The sequence below is a fragment of the Sebastes fasciatus genome, chromosome 16 (genome assembly GCF_043250625.1).
Source record: "Sebastes fasciatus isolate fSebFas1 chromosome 16, fSebFas1.pri, whole genome shotgun sequence".
Taxonomy (NCBI): Eukaryota; Metazoa; Chordata; class Actinopteri; order Perciformes; family Sebastidae; genus Sebastes; species Sebastes fasciatus.
In genome coordinates this window covers 29,987,943-30,004,925 of record NC_133810.1, presented here as the reverse complement: position 1 = coordinate 30,004,925, position 16,983 = coordinate 29,987,943, and the positions used below count along the sequence as shown (strand labels likewise).

Genomic DNA, 16,983 nt, shown 5'->3' with positions numbered 1-16,983 from the left:
CTTTAGCTCCTCTCCAGTGGCTGCAGGTGGATTTTTAAAAATGGAAATGAATAACTGTTCTTTTTTTGTGACTTTTGTGAGTTATGACTTTATTCTCATAACATTACGACTTTATCCTCGTAATATTCTGACTTTATTCTGGAAATCTAAGATTTGTTTTCCGCTCAATGTGGCCCTAATACTCCGTAGTACATTGTCTCTTTGGCCCTCACTGCATTAGACTTATATACTATATACTTAGACTATAAACTGTGTTACCTTCATCACAATGATCACGTTTTGCAGCTCCAGACAGATTTTCTTTTTTTTGCCTAAAATGGCTCTTTTGATAGTGAAGGTTGCTGACCCCTGAACTAGTGTCAAGGGTTAGGGACCTGAAAGGGACCTGAACAACACTAAATACCCATAAACATACATACATACATTGGTTATCAGCTGAAAAAAAGTTTTAACTTTCACATTGCCATAATTGATAACTCAAAGTGAAAAGCTCACGACAGGCCGGGTGGTATGTTCCGATTATATTACAGCTAAGGGGGCGTTGTTCGGCCTGACGCGTGTCATTGCCTGTTTTAGAAAAGGTATTAGTGATGTACATTGTGAGATTTTGCCTGCTCAAAATACTTGATTAAATTTTGTATTAGAATATGTGATAATGTGTCGGATGTGTGGAGATTATTTATTGCGCATTTCAAAGCAACTGTCTTCTAAATATACACACGAGGCTTGATGCTTCATAGATTTCCACGTCTGGGACGGTGTAAATCTGTCAAATCAAAACAATACGTCTATATTACAGATTTGTTTCCTCACTCAGATGCATGTAAGACACACCAGGCTTCATAAACATTTCACATGCAAAACAGCCACTGTCAGTGTGTATAAGACCAGGATGGCATGAAATGTTTCATATACTATGTTAAGTGTTGGTGGGACAGGGTTGTTCTGATGATAACATAACTCATTACAGATCTCTCTCTCTCCCCACAAGATGGCAGCCATGATCATCTAAATCAGTAACAACCACTGTTGCATTCAGGGACACTGAGAAACTGAAAAATACTGGAAAGAGCAGCTTTGAAATTTACAATACAATGCTCACATAAAAATCATTAAAATGTTACTCTGTATCTGCAGACGGTAGTCTGGGCAGTATAAACGTGATGTGTGATGTAGAGGTGTGTTAAAGAATGTGCGTTGTTGTTGTTGTTAAGCCTCCGTTGACGGAGAGTAGTAAATAATGTTGTGCCCTGATCTTAACAACTGCTCCAACAGATGATCTATTTGATCTTAAGCTCTAGAGGAGTCTTGTAATCCATTAAGTACAACATGAAACCCTTAAACCCTATCAGTGACACTTGTGACCTTTGACCTGGCTTGGAACAGTACGAGTCATACTAAATAAATCACATATAAAATGTGCCAATTACGCTGCCATATTAAAGGGATTCACAGCAATGATTTATAACTTCTCTATAATCTATAATGGGCTCCCCTCCTTATTAATATGATGAAATATTTGCTATTTAATTGGCACATTTCATATGTAATTTAGTATGACTTGCAAATATATATTTGGTTGGGACCAAGACAAAAAGTTATATGTTGTTGCCTTTAGTTTTGTGACTGCCCGTTGTGTTGTCCCATCTTACCTGAGGAGTTATCGGGCCATACCTCCTCGTTTCAATACAGAATCCTAAATAAGGTGGCAGGTAGCTGTAGAAGATCACGAGATAACAACCCACTCGCTGTTGGATATATTGTATGTTATTTCCAGTCGGCTAAATATCACAATATAAAACATGTTTTTTTAAAAGTACAAACGTAGGAAGATAGCAGGTACTACTAGCCCATCTTTTGAAAGGTACTGTTTGTAACTTCTTACACGTAGAAATCAGGTCTGTGTGCCATGCACGCTCGCATGTGGCTACGCTGTTTCAACACAAACTACACAGAGGTACCAAAACCTCAAAGTTATATCTAGTGAAGCCCGTCCTGCAAAACAGTGTCAACTCTTCCTGCTCCAGCCCCTCGACCATGGTCAGAAGACACAGGTGAGACCATAACCCTGGTCTCCAGGGCCGGAGTCGATGCTGCTCTGCTGCTCTGCCTGCCTTCACTCACACACCGCGCTCATTCTCACTCGCTCCACCTCTCACGTGCATGCGCGCACACTACACACTGCAGACGACGGGAGTCTGAAGCATGACAACACTAGGATCAGCGCTGATTCATGGAGAGACCTTCGTCTGGTCAGCTAACATTACTGCCAAGCAGCTGAAATATAGAGTGATATCATGGTTTTAGCTGACGTGTATCGCCTCACTGTTTTGAGCGATGCTCGTCCATGTCTATGTAGAGCGAGCACAAGCGCGAGCAACATGACGCTGATTTTCGTTGACTTGACGGCCACATCTGTCGCTGTTAACAAGACATTTCTGATTCTTACTTAGAGTCGCTTTAAGTGGTTATGTCTGGTTACGTGTCCAGTCTGATTTGGAGCAGGCTCATATGTACGTGGTTTGTTTACATGACGTAACAGACGTGCAGATTTAACGGATTCAGTGTGGACAGAGAGCGTCACGATGCTACACGATACCTACAAGCGCGATAGTCGGACGCTCCCATCCATTTAGGATACGGTGTGATACATCTGTTGCTAGGCGACAAAAAACCTTCTTCTGAGTGCAGTGAATGGAGGCAGCACACGGAGGATTTGAGATGTAAGACAATTTCATCAAGAGTTGTGAGGTTAATGACATCATGATGAGTCATCTTTATAGTTCTAGCTGATTGCTGGGACGTGTTATTTATCTTAAGTGAGGAAGCACTGATAGTTTGTCTTTCAAATGTTTTTTTCTGTGAAAAAAAGAAGCAAAGTCATTACATGACCTTGTAGAATGCAACTCAGGAGGCATTAGTGCGTACGTATTAGTAGTAAGTTTGGCCTGTGGGGTGTTCCTCCACGGTGCCCTTTTGATTACCTTTAACTAATGCTATGCAATTTCATCTATAACATTTAAGAATTATTAGTGCACTATTAATCCAGACTGCAATAAGACAACACATGTCAGAAATAATGATGGTCAAGTAGATACAGGATACAGGATCAAAAAAGAGGAATACCATGGGGAATAGTTAACTGTGTGGTCGCTACATCTCACTTACTTTTTAATTGAGCAACGGGCAAAACACAGGGTAGGACAAAAGCACAACACACCTCAGTTTGAACTATCTTACACATATTGATTGATGAGGAAAAATCCTCGCACACGTGCTGATGCACATACGTGTTACCACGGTTATCAAATTATCTTTCACTAACATATCGCAGATAGAGATCTCTGTCAACGGTAGATAATGATGGATAACAGTAGTTTATCTTTTGAATCCATGCTAAAATCACATATCTAATATCATGCAGCACTGCGGGAAGGTCTGCTCTGCTTTCACACCACAAATGAACCACAATATGATTGGAGCCAGACCAAAGCCACCTGAAAACACCATAACGGTTAGGTGTGAGAGCACAATTCATGTAAATACAATGCAAAAAAAGGAGTCACCAAACTTGAAGGACAAGAACTAGAACAGGTATCGGTACTGAATTTGTACCCAGAGGATTGATTTTCGTCGATTACAAGCAAGACGCTCTCTTTGCTGGAAGGATGTAAAATCCCTTCTGTTGGTCGCTGGCTTAAAGAGTTGCTGCATGCCTTGTCCTTGATAAAGTAACCTACACAATGAAAACGAAATCAGCCAAACTTCATGAGGTTTGGATTCCATAATCTTACATTTTTGGAGAATTGTGAACTTGGTGAAGCTTTGGAAACTTAAAGGGGATAGATCCTTAAGGAATGCCGATGTTTAGTAACTCTTATGTATATCTTGTCCAGTATATCTTCTCACTGTTTTCAATAATTACATGTTTATAAAAAGCATTAGTACTGAACAGAATTTTTTTTTGTCAGTCTGCCTGGGAAAGATTCAATTAACACTGAGAGTAGATTAAAGAAAATGAAGCCTCCCAGGAGAAGATGTCTCTCAGACACCAGAGCAGAGACACACACACACACACACACACACACACACACACACACACACACATCCTATTAAAAGGACCGACCAGCCTTGTTCATCAAACAATGACAGATAGAGCTCATTAAAAATCTTTGTGGAGCACATTGGCAGACAACGGTTATGAGATCAGGACCCCTACGAATCCCACCTGAGCTTCCAAATTCAATCAGGTGAGCACATGTGTCACTGGAGCGCGTTACAGGTGGACTGTGATGCAGATGAGATACTCAGTTCTAATGAAGTAAGTATAGTCATCATGCATAAGAGCTTAGCTACTGCAAAACCCAGCTATACAAACATGCACACCACAAAATGACCAAACACACGGCAGCCTTTATATAACATCCAATATCCTAAAATGCTAAACTCTACTAAAGTAAGCCAGGCTGCACACAAAGCAGTCATCATTAACATCTCCTTCACGCAGTTTTACAGCACAGCTTTGAGAACATATGCTTCACTATGAGGTCAACCTACCGCGAAGTATTTAGTGCCAAAATATGCACTGCTGCTCATGTAAAGGAACAGTTGATATAACATCAGGGACTTCAGTGTTTATATCAAACCGATTGTAAAACACAGAGAAACAGTAGCATCAGGCATAAGACTGATATTATAAATACCGCCTCGTCGTCTTGACTGAACATTGATTGCTGAATAATTATATGGTAATTTCCAGAGTCAGCTGATACCAATCAAAATCAATGCGATGCTTGAGTTCTGTAAATATTGCAACTTAAAGTGTACCATCATCTACGCACAGCTTCAAAGTTTTAGATTCTGACCTTTAATCATAGCATTTACATCAATATGATTTGGGAAATAGCAGAGCCGTTGTGCCAAAATGACTGTCTTTACATTGCACCATCATATGGTGAATCTCACGGCGCAATAACAGAGTCCTTTCAAGTCCTTGGCCCCTAAAGGTAAAGTACTTTTTAAACTTTTCATAATACATATTACGCTGCAACACTGCCAAGACTATCCGCCAACAGACAACATAAATCCAAAGTGCAAATCAACTCAAAGCAGATAATACACATGATGAATTTGTTTGCATTTTAATCTCACCATAGGTCAAATTCTCAAGCACATTTTAACTTGGACAGCTTATTGTCCAATGTTTTCCTCCATATCTCAATATGATGATCGGGTATCGGGTCCGATGCTGTGCTCATGTACTCGTACTCGCAAAACGGCTCCGATACCACTTTACGACAGCGTGATGTTAACCTCTCGTCACCATCTTTCGGGTCCTATCGCACGCACTCACGCTCCACCACCCTGACGGTGAGGGCGAGACGGGCCGGTGATCCCACCTCAGCCGGCGCGCGCCAGCCCTCACTTTGCCACGGGGTTTTGCTTGCACCCTCTGACTCGCGCGTCCGTTAGACTCCTTGGTCCATGTTTCGGGTTGGTCGCAGACATCGCCGCAGACCCCTGGTGCCATTTACATGGGCCGGGCCCCGCACTGGGGGCACGACACGGTTTGGGCGCACTAAGGACAGTCCGCCCCGGTGACACTTTGTCCACAGAGTTTCACTGAAAGCAAGTTACATATTGTCACCTGGAAGCTGCTGTTAAGGGTTTTGCTCAAGGGCACCTCAGTGCTGGTGACTGTATAAGTGTGAGTGAATCTGTGTTATCAGAACCAATACGCATTTCAAACCAATTCATTAAAATGGGCCCACATTGATATTGATATTCATATCAAAGTGTGCATGCATGCATATGTTGCAATTTAGTTAAAAAGACAATAACGGCATCCTCATTTTCAGGATTGAGAATTAAGAATCTGTTGTGAAAACATTAGCAACCTTGAAAAGCACTTTGACTCAAAGGAAGTACGAAGCTTGTTCAGCTGGAAGCACATCAGTAAGTCCTTCAACTGTGCAGATGAGTGATTGAGTAGTGGGGATGATGAATGGGTTAATCCACACACGGATCCACTCTGCAGTGATGGGGTTTAGCTGGGGCGCCCACGCCACTGACCAGATTAGACAGCACCTAATGCTTTGTAAGATGATTACATCTATTTCAGGAGGCATTTATTCCATCGCAGAGTTGTAACCGTGTTTGATTGCATCGCATGGACCTATTGTTCCTCATCTTCACCGCCAAAGGAATTGGTGAGACATTAAGGGTCCATCTTTATTGAGTGAGTAGTAATGAGTGTGTATAACAACTCTGCATGCACACTAACAAAGTGTAATGCAATGATGAGAAAAACAAACAAGAAGCCATGAAAATGGAGTTGTGTCCAGTTCTAGACAATTACAAACGTTCAGCAAACACGTGTCTGCTTCTAGACAATGTAATACATCCTGATGAGAACTAATGGTCTCTGATGAATGAATGACGTTAGTTAACTATAAGTGGCTCGCTCTATATCGGTCAACGACGACCAATAACCATTATTACTTTGTAATGACGGCTTGTTGTTGGAACATTTTTCATGCGCAACATTATGAGTGAAAGATATGAGCGTGTTCCTGGAGAACATCTGTTGCAGGATATTATGTAAGCAATCAAACGTAGGGAAAAGATTATAAAATGTAATCCACACATTAAATGAAAAAAAAAACGACTCCTAATGTAGTTTGTCCACACAGTTAATATTTGTTATCAAGAAAACAGTTATTTTTGGATTGTCACCCTGATTTTAAAAAGAAAAAGGAACAGACAATTACATTAACAGAAAAAATAAACTGTTAATATATTCAGGCCTTTGTTTGTTTGGGGTTTTGTAAGTGTTACCAGAATCTGTGTACCAACAGCTTCCCCAGCATAGATGCATAGAAATACACTGACACAGTTAACACAGAAAACCAGCACAGAGAGCTGACGGAGGTGTGACAATCATTTCAACGCTGCTAGAAGGGAGAGGAGTCTATAAACTGGTTGTGACAGACTCCAGGAATAGCTGAGAGCAATATGTGAACCAGACTGCAGGACTAGTCTGGTTAGCACTGGTGTTATTAATGTTATGTAACCAGTAGGGGTGTAAGCAAATATCGAAAATATAGAATATCGGGACATTATGTTTTGTGATACTGTATCGATTCTCAAAAACACTGTAACGATTTTTAACTAATAGTTTACATGCAAAGATGAACTCGGTCAACACTTGATTTCATTATGTGCCCTCTCAAAGTAGTGCTATGATGAAGGATGTTACAGGAACTGTTATAAATGCAAATGCGGAGCCTACTGTTCAGATTGCATAAAAAAGTTAACATTTCATTTCACTCAGATTTTATGCATATGGTGGTGTTCTTTTTACGAGGACAGTTTTCCTAAAATTAGATTTTTAAAAATCACTAATTCCGCTAACAGTATCTCAGTATATCACACTATATTGAATCGTATCCCGTTATCATGATATGTATCGTATCGTCAGATTCTCGCCGATACACAGCCCTAGTAACCAGCCACATGGAAGAATCAAGGAAACCCCGGGCTGCCGCGTTCTGACTACGATATCAGGGTTTAAGAGAGGATGCCAGCGAGCAGGGCGGTAGGTTAGGTTCAGAGAGAGGCGGTAGGTTTGAGGTTCCTTTAGTATCATCTTCTCTACTGCTGTGTGGAAACTAAAGCAGTTGTGGGAGACATCACTTCTCATGTGAATCTTGTTTTTGGTGATGCCAACATGTTTGACTATATTTCCCTGTTGTGGGTTGACGGGGATGAGAATGAATAGATGGGAAAAGCAATGGTTGTTTGTATGTGGAGGTATGTTGTTGACCGTGTTTAATAAATGTCGTTTGATATAAGTCCATATATGTACTTGCTTTGTATCTTTGTAGGACACTTTTACAGACAAGAAATGCAAATAGCACAAATATCAATCATTTGTTTTGGTTACAGAAGAAAATGAACGCTTTCCCTGAGAAACGTGAGAATAGTGATCTTAATTCTTACAAAAAAACAAAAATCAATTCTCATTTTATCAAGAATTGTGCAGCCCTAGAAGATAAGATTATTTTTTGTTATGAAAATATGGACACATAACATGATATTAGTGACCCATTTTTAAAGGTTTACATCTTCAGGAGGAAACCAATGGGCTTCGGGCTGTCAGAAAGTATTGAGACACAAATGAACATATTGTTGGTCATGTACATACATGATTATTGTAATGATAAAACATACAAATGCAATTAGAGTATACGGTAGGTAATGCATACCAAGAGCTCTGGGTTATGTGTGGACGGCCTAGTTCACACTACACAAGCTCGGATTTTTCCACTTCCACTTTTTTGGATCTCCCGACAAAAACCCAGATCAGAGGCAAATCGGCATTGTCTCGGTGCTCGATGCATGGCAGACGCATTCCAGATATCCAGCATGCTAAATATGTGGACCTGTCGGGGAGTCTGTCAAAGAGCCACAGCTAATGAGAGCGCGAGAAACGAGTGTTTGGAGACCTGATCGGGAAATCCTCCCGGTGACAGATCTTGTAGTTTGTGACCCCCCACCCCACCGCTGCTGGTCAGATCATGTAGTGTGAACACCACGACGACTTCAAGACTCCCAATTACAAGACAGCAAGTTGTGTAGTGTGATACACTATACGGGGATCTGACGACTTTGAAAGTCATGTATTGTGACCTTGGTTATAGGTGAGCGCATGCAGTGCTAGTAGAGCCACTATTTGGTGCATGTTAGCCCCTTCATCACACCCATCCTGACCATCGCACACAGCCCAGCACAGAACAACGAGACTTCCTCACTGAAACAGTGACACAGTCTGCATCTTGGGTTACACAGGCGGCGGATCACTGCTGGACTGTCCTACTTCTGTGTCACTTCTGCCAAGTATCTCAGCTGATACTTCAGTCCCAGCTGCAATGTTTGCTGCAGTGTTTCAACCTTAAGAGTGGCTGTTAGGTGAGAGGTTAGTCAGCCTCCAACTCATCACTCATCAGTGACGGGAGGCAACAACATAAACCAGATTTATGCAGCTATAAGACTGATAGCCAGGGTCTTTCATTCACTTTTTATCTGCCACTTCTGAAATCAATGTGCTAAATGAAAGAATAACATTTGATGTCATTCAATGTTCAATATAATTTACACAAAAAATATTGCATGCATGGTAAATTCCAGTGTTTGAATTACACCGTAGCTTCTGGGGAGCCCTATTTTCCAGGGGTGTGATGGTACTGTAGGCTTTGTAATTGTCATCTATAGTGGTTATCTGCATAAAAACACACAAATGATTAGGAAATAAATGATTGTATTTTTAAATTAAATATGTGCTTTGATAAAAAAATACATATATATAGTAGTTTTAATTATGTAATTAAAGGAATCATTCCTTAGGATTTCCAAAGAATCAGACGACTAGGAGCCGACTGTCAATTCCCCTCTAGTGTTGTCTCATCCAACAAAGTGGCGGACGGCCTGACGATTTTACCTGCCACTGCCAACAATTTACCCGACGGGTGGTGGGTGCTAATTTCAGATCCTGCTGATAGCATGCAGACTGTTTACAAAACAAGACAATGCCATTTCAGTGAAAATGCATTTTGAAACTGTCACAAGAAAAAGGAACATGGTAAAAAAGTATCTAAGCTTCACTGTATATAAGAAATATTTCAACTTGAAGCAGCTTGACTCTGTGCCGATAGCTTTACAAAGATCTGTAGTCAGAGAATGTACAGTATGGTTTGTCCAACACGCTGGGATACGCCTGATTCTCCAACGTCCCTCAAGTCTCGGTCACTAGTGCACTTAAGGTTTACTGTAAGAAATGACAAACCTTCACAAAGGAAGGTGGTCAAAGCCTTTAAGTGGTGTGGAGATCATGAGGTCGACCCACAGCGCCTGAACAGAACCTTATAGCTTGACCACTGTCTACATGTGCACTCTAAAATCAGGCCTGTAATACAGCACATTAAGAACAGGGCACCTTGTAGTCCAGCAAGCTATTGTTGTTCAATCATAGCCTGTATATAAGAAGTGGACGTAGTCACCGTGACTTCACCCGTTGGTTTGTGGACTACGGTTTTGAAGCCGGCATTTTAGCCGTAATCATCTTGATCTTTTGCAACCAGAAGTGACACGAGTGGGTGGAGCGAAGTACAACCGAACGCTGAATGAGATGTTTTTAGGCAACCAAAATGTTTCAATTAACCTTCATGAAGTGAAAACACACCGTGAAAAGATTTAAAGTTCTAAGACGAAAACACAGACAACTCCCAGACCGGACAACGCCGTGGTCGCAACCTGTCAATCACACGGTAGCCACGCCCTAAAGCATCCCCTGCTTTATGGTCTGTTTGACTCTAAATCATAATTTACTAAATGAACAACATGCTGTATTGAAGAAGACTTGAAACTAGCGATCGAGACCATAAACTCATGTTTACAATGTTTACTGAGGGAATAAATCAAGAGAGAAGTAGGATCATTTTCTCATAGACTTCTATATAACCAGAGGAGTCGCCCCCTGCTGGCGGGTAGAAAGAATGCAAGTTTAAGGCACTTCAGCATTAGCTTCACTTTTCAGACCCGGAGGTTGCCCACTGGGTTCAATTCGTAAAGCAAAATGGAAGATCATAACTATAACATTACCACAACAACAAAATACGAGTGATCAGGTGAATGAGGCACTGGACCGCCCCACAAATGAAAGGAACAACATCAATTCTACAGCAGATTTCAGAATAAGGTTCATTCATTAAAACCAGTTCCACGTTCATTCGTACGAGCTTGAAAAAGTGACAGTCCTACAGTATTCGTTAGTGTATAGTACGCGTAATCATCAATAATGTCATATACACAGTATCCAGCGCTGCATTTGGTTCTGAGTATTGAATTTGCAGTACAAGCTAACAAGATCACATGAATGAAATCTCCTGGCAGAAAAAACATAAATATAAAAATGACACCTAAAATATTAGTGTGAGCCCACAATAAATTCTGGTAAACACTGAATGTCACACATGAGTAAGCCAGACAGCTGCTAGCCTACATATTATGTAAAATGTAATGCCAAACACGTTCAGTTGACCTCTGTCAGGGATAACTGGATCTATGAAAGCCAGAGTCTCTTATGATATATTAAAATGTCAAAAAAATACATTTTTTCATTAGTTTTTTCATTTGCACGGATGAGTACCCCTCACTGATCAATCCAAAGAACATAGAAGATCATCTTGTCAGTCTGACGAGAGAGCCCGGTTCAATCAGGTGTTAGGCTATAAATTTATTAGAGTTGAAGTTTATCTTTGGAGTGCTCCTGTCAACAACATAAAGTTACATTAATATGGTTCTAGTTTTCATTACCACTGCTGTGCAATAATCACTTAAAGGCCATTTGTACAATAGAAAACAAGAAAACAACATTGCGTTTTAGCAACGCTAGAGACTGAGCAACTGAGTTGAATTGTTCCTTCATTAACTCAGTTCCTAGTTGAGATGAAACATAATTGATGCCAGCATGAACAACAACAGTAGTAGTAGAGTAAGGGTGGGAAAAAAATAGATTCACTCATGTATCGCGATTTTTTAATGCCAGAATCGATATATTTGTTTCTTTTGAGTCTACACGGAGGTAGAAGGAAGTTACAGCTTTTATTGTTGTAGTCTGAGTAACGTGACGTCATATCTGTTCCGTATCCGTCAACCAAAACAAACCGCCGAGGGCCAAAACGAGGAAGCAGAAAACGGTGGAGGCTCCACGTGGATACGACCTGCACCCTCACATGGTAAATCCAGCGTGGTAAACACTACACATCCAGTAAAGGATGGAAACACTTTGGGTTTCACACATTGCAGGAAAAGCAGAGCTAGACGTCAAATAAATTAAAATGAAAATACCACTACTTTGTGAGGGAAATGTCTTTATTCTTGGATTTTTGGGTTGCTGGAAAAAATTTAATAAATAATTCCTGATGATGAGACTGATATATTTGACTTCAGGACATCTCTGACTGCTGAAAATCAAACATTCTTACTGTATTAATTTAAATATTTTCCAAAGTAAAAGTCCCTAGAAGTGTATGATTCAACTTTTTCCCTTCATGGTCTAGTGTTAAAGAAGTTAAAAAAAAAAAAAATCGCAATAAATGGTAATATCGAATCAAAATAAAACGACAGGACAACAAGGACAACAGAGGGGTCTAGCCGGGGGGGGAGGTGAAATTACAGGTAGTCACATCTTCACTGGAGAGGTAACTTCGATCGTATAGGACACGGCAGTCCTATCATGGAGGCAGCTGGTTGGCAAACACCTCCTTACGGACAGCGGGGGGGAGCAGGATATCACGTTTCCACCCGGGGTCAGTCACTGCAGATGACTCCATAAAGAACAGTCTATAGAGTTACACCCCGTCACTCAACGGCAGACTGCACGACGGAGCAATGTTCTGAGGTAAGGTACGATCCGATCACAGTCACTGATTGCTATTAAAATTCTGAATATATTCGACAACGCTTAAAATCTGTTGAATCTGCTAAAAACAAAATGAAGACGTACAAATGAATACACCCCCGACTCCGATTCCAGCATCGCTGAAGCAGGTTGTCTGCACATGTACCTAGAGACCTGCGTGGTGTCAAGGCTGGACTGATCAACATTAGGAAGACTGCAGTCATGATGTGTTTTCATTGTTTAGTCACTGTGATTATAAACATCTATCTGCTTACTGTTTATTTCAAAATGAACAGATTATTAGAAGGTTGGTTGAGCTGCTACAGAGCCAGCCACGTGTACCTTTAGTACGTTAAAAATGTGACACTGATTTAAAATTCTTTTGTTTTTTTCTGAAAGCCGCCACAATATGAACTTGACAGAAAACAGCAGCTGCTCGATGGATCGGTGGTGCTTCTCTGACTTACCGAGAAGAGCTTCAAACAGGTTGCTTTTGAAAATCCCCATCACTCTCATAATGGCAGTTTTGAGCTGCTGCTCCTCCGGCTTCCTCAGTTTAGTGCAGTACTCCTCCAAAAGCCCCAGGGCTCGAGCTGTGTCTGCAGAGGAGGAGGGCAGATAACAAAAAAAACAAACGTTATTTCAATCATCATATATACATACATGAAATATGACCTCTGCTTTTAACCCAACCTATAAGCATTAGGAGCAGCGGGCTGCTGTGAAGCATCCGGGGAGCAACTCGGGGTTCAGTGTGACACTTTGACATGCGGACGGGAGGCACCGGGGATCCAACTACCAACCTTGTGATATATATACTACCACCTTGTCACGAAGGAGGCTAACTGACGCTCCAAACGTGCGCTACATTTTGGTGTTGAAAATGGGTTTTATGGGTACTACCCCTTTACAGACATGCCCACTTTATGATAATCACATGCAGTTTTGGGGCAAGTCATAGTCAAGTCAGCACACTGACACACTGACAGCTGTTGTTGCCTGTTATATATATCTATATCTATATCTATATATATCTCTCTCTCTATATATATAAAATATATGATGACAAATTTAGGCCACAAAAAAGTACATCAGAGCAGAGTCTGTAAATATAGAGATGAGTACGCTGAGTGTAGGTGGGTTTACCCTCCTCTACAGCTGCACACCTTGCTGCACAAACAACCCCACTCACATCTTATCAGAATAGGAGAGACGATACAAGGTAAAACATATGTGATAGTCGACCATGTCATTCCATTCAAAACCACAGGCAGGAATGTGCTGCTATAAAACAGCCTCCACTCTTTAAGGCTTTGCTCCCATTCAGCCACGAGAGCATCACTGAGGTCCAACAGTAAAGACCTGGCTCGCAATATTGTTCCAGTTCATCCCAAAAGGTGTTGCATGGGGGGTTTAGGTCAGGGCTCTGTGCAGGCTAGTCAAGTACTTCCACAGTCAGTATACTACAAAAAGCATGTCTTTATGGAGCTGGCTTTGTGCCGGGGTCATTGTCATGTTGTCATACGGTAACGGGAGGAGTCCTGGTGTCTATCTGTGGGGAGTAATGTCCACATACCTTTGGTCGTCTTATGTACTGTATATTCTGAGGTTGAACAACCAAACTTGAGTTAGACTGTTACTATAAACTGTCTCCTAATCAAACCAAAAAAAAAAATACAGATATCACATTCATAAAAGAAATGGTAGACATATCAGTACTCTAATGCCGAGTTGTCTCAGACAACAATCATGTCCGAAATGTGGGACACAGAGACGTCTGTTAAAAGGCCGAAAAATCAATTAATGTAGGAAACACTCAAGGTTCAATGTGCAATGCTCCCATGATTGCTGGCTTCTATGTGGATGTTACACGGAGAACCAAACAAACAATAAGCCTATATAAATAATAATAAATAAAGACTAATAGATTTGAAGCATTTAGGCATATTAAGAAAGAACTTAAATGTCAATAGTTTGTATTGACCTACACCCACTGGAGCTTGTCCCACATTAGTGTCCCACTTTACGGCGTATACAGGAACTCACCTTTTTTTCTGATAGGCATGGCTGACTCCGTGTAAACTTGACTCTCACTAAGGCTTCCAGTTCAGTCTTGTCAATGCATGGTCCAAAAAAGTTCTTCCTTTGGTGGGATGACAGGAAACAGGAAGGGGGTTTGACAACTTGAGAACTTAAAGAGGGTGGCGGTGGCGATGGCGGGTATCCAGGGGGTCTGTGTCCAGGTAGAAAAAGATGAATTCCCACAGACTGGATTTTAGCACAATGAAAAAATGTGATCCCAGGTGTCTCTGTCTGTCTCAGATGACAGTACCAGCATTAATCCACAGATAAGATCCCTCGTTAGCAATGCCTCATCCACTTGTATCTACTGTGTGTGTGTGTGTGTGTGTGTGTGTGCAGTAACTCAAGGGTCCTTGGTGTAAGAACACATTCTGCACATGAGGTTGTGTATTACTTCTGTCTGGGTCCACTTAAGTAAACCTCCTCTGGTTGGAGAGCTGGCCCACAGTCCTGCATTGTCATGACTGATTCACTGCTGGTCCAATAATACAGGACTGAAGACACACCAAGTCCTCACAGTCGGATGAAGAAGAGCTGGTTCAGTGTCCCCATGGTGAGGAAGAGGAGGAGGAGTGCTGGCCTGGGTTAACTCCATCCACAGTGGCAGCCAGTCGGTGTAGTAGTGTGCCAGTCCTCCTGGGTCTGGTCCACATCATTTATCCCACCTGACAGTGCACACACCTAAAGTTTCTTACACCTGCTTTACAAGACAGAACAGGTGATTAAAGGTTCCACCAGAGAGGCTTCATTAAAGCCAAGTTTAAAAAGAAATGAAGGGGTTAGCTAACACAGAGTTTCTGGGTGCAGGTTCTGACTTATGGAGAGACTACTGTGCACCCCATCATGAGATGAAATTGAAAAATTTAAAATTTAAAAAAAAATATCCAAGTTGCAATTACAGGTAAATAAGAAAACATGCATGTTGTCCATTAGTCAGCTAGCATTCAGGCTAAATCAGATGAGATGCATCCCCAGTGCAGCTCCTGGCTGCTGAAGGAAAATACCTGCCTGCCAACTGTGGTGGGAGAAAACGCATGGCTCTCAAACGACTCCATGTATGCTCATAGTCCATAAAATGGTGAGTGTGCATCTGCAGGACATTTCCTCTGAGAAGAAGACAGCACTGTCCTGGAGCTGCCACATCTCTTTATTCTGTAACCATGTAGTCTAGTGTGCAGCAGCAGCAGCAGCAGCAGCAGCAGCAGCGGTAGAGGCAGCCATATGAACTGACAGCATCACCAACAGTTTTAAGTGCCAGGAACAAAGCTGGCAGCAAAGAGAAGCACCACTTCCGTTTTCTGCTTTCAGTGGTGAATGATACATCTCATAGCTTTGAAACAGGATTATCTTTTCCATTTAAATGTTTAATAATATAATGTAATTACAATAGTTTATAAACCAATTTTTAAGTAATTGAGCTTAGAAACAAACACAATAAGTAAATAAAAAATTAGAATAAAATAATAATAATAATAATAATAATAAGTTAATATTAACGGATTCTTTAAAATGTACTTTCACAAACTAAAAAGTGGGCTGCAATTATAAAACTAGTAAACTATCAGTACAGTATAGAATTGTCTCTATTTTTTCCATTTATTTGTTTAATAATATAATGTTAATACAATAGTTTATAAACCATTTTTTAAGTAATTGAGCTTAGAAACAAACAGAATAAGTAAATAAAAAAATTGAATAAAAAAAATAATAATAATACAAAGAGAAAATAATCATAATCATAATCATAATCATAATCATAATAATCATAATAATAATACAAAGAGAAAATCATAATAATAATAATAATAATAAATTAAATAAATAAATAAGTTAATTCAAAAGTGGGCTACAATTATGAAACTATTAAACTATCAGAACAGTATAGAATTGTCTATTTTTTTCCATTTATATGTTTAATAATATGTAATAAAGAGACAAACTGTGAGTTAAATTATTAAAGTCAGTGTAATGAGAATGAGATTTTTTAAACATGACCATATCTGCTAAAAAGTGGGCAACAAATATATATACAAGTATACTTGCAGTATAAAAAACAATTATACTTAAGTATAATTTTTGATTAAGTATATCTCTGATAATACAAAGTAAACGCCCCATATTTTATTTTGAAGGCAGAATCGTCTTACTTTACGGCACAAAGCTTAGAGCTTGACGCAGCTGTTTAACTTACCTTAGCAACGCAGAGGCTGGTCGCTGGTTAGCTGGTTCCAGGCTTGATTGACAGGACGCGACAGCCAATCAGAGAGCAGGATTTCTTGTCGCATCAGGGCGGATCAACCAATGAGAGAGCTTTAGACCTGTGCGACGGTAAGAGTCGAGATATTGCTGCTTTAAATGTACTGTAGGAAATATTATTATTATATTAAGTCTTATTCATTTTCTGACTTCCCTGACTGGGTACTGTTTTACTATGGTTATTT

At 40.5% G+C, this 16,983-nt stretch overlaps 1 protein-coding gene across 18 annotated transcripts in view; it reads right to left on the bottom strand.

The window, feature by feature from the left end:
• Positions 1-15,768, bottom strand: part of dlg2 (discs, large homolog 2 (Drosophila)) — a 160,706-nt gene extending 144,938 nt beyond the window's left edge. For 12 of the 18 annotated variants that reach the window (XM_074610303.1, XM_074610307.1, XM_074610315.1 and 9 more), the window contains exons 1-2: positions 14,507-15,764; positions 12,928-13,059 (exon numbers count right to left, since the gene is read on the bottom strand). In XM_074610303.1, the coding sequence (XP_074466404.1) occupies positions 12,928-13,059; positions 14,507-14,525 (151 nt within the window). In that variant the 5' untranslated portion in view covers positions 14,526-15,764. Of the gene's footprint in view, positions 1-12,927; positions 13,060-14,506 lie in introns of all 18 variants that reach the window. The other 6 variants (XM_074610306.1, XM_074610316.1, XM_074610319.1 and 3 more) reach the window with 2 other exon arrangements.
• Positions 15,769-16,983: the final 1,215 nt, after the last annotated feature.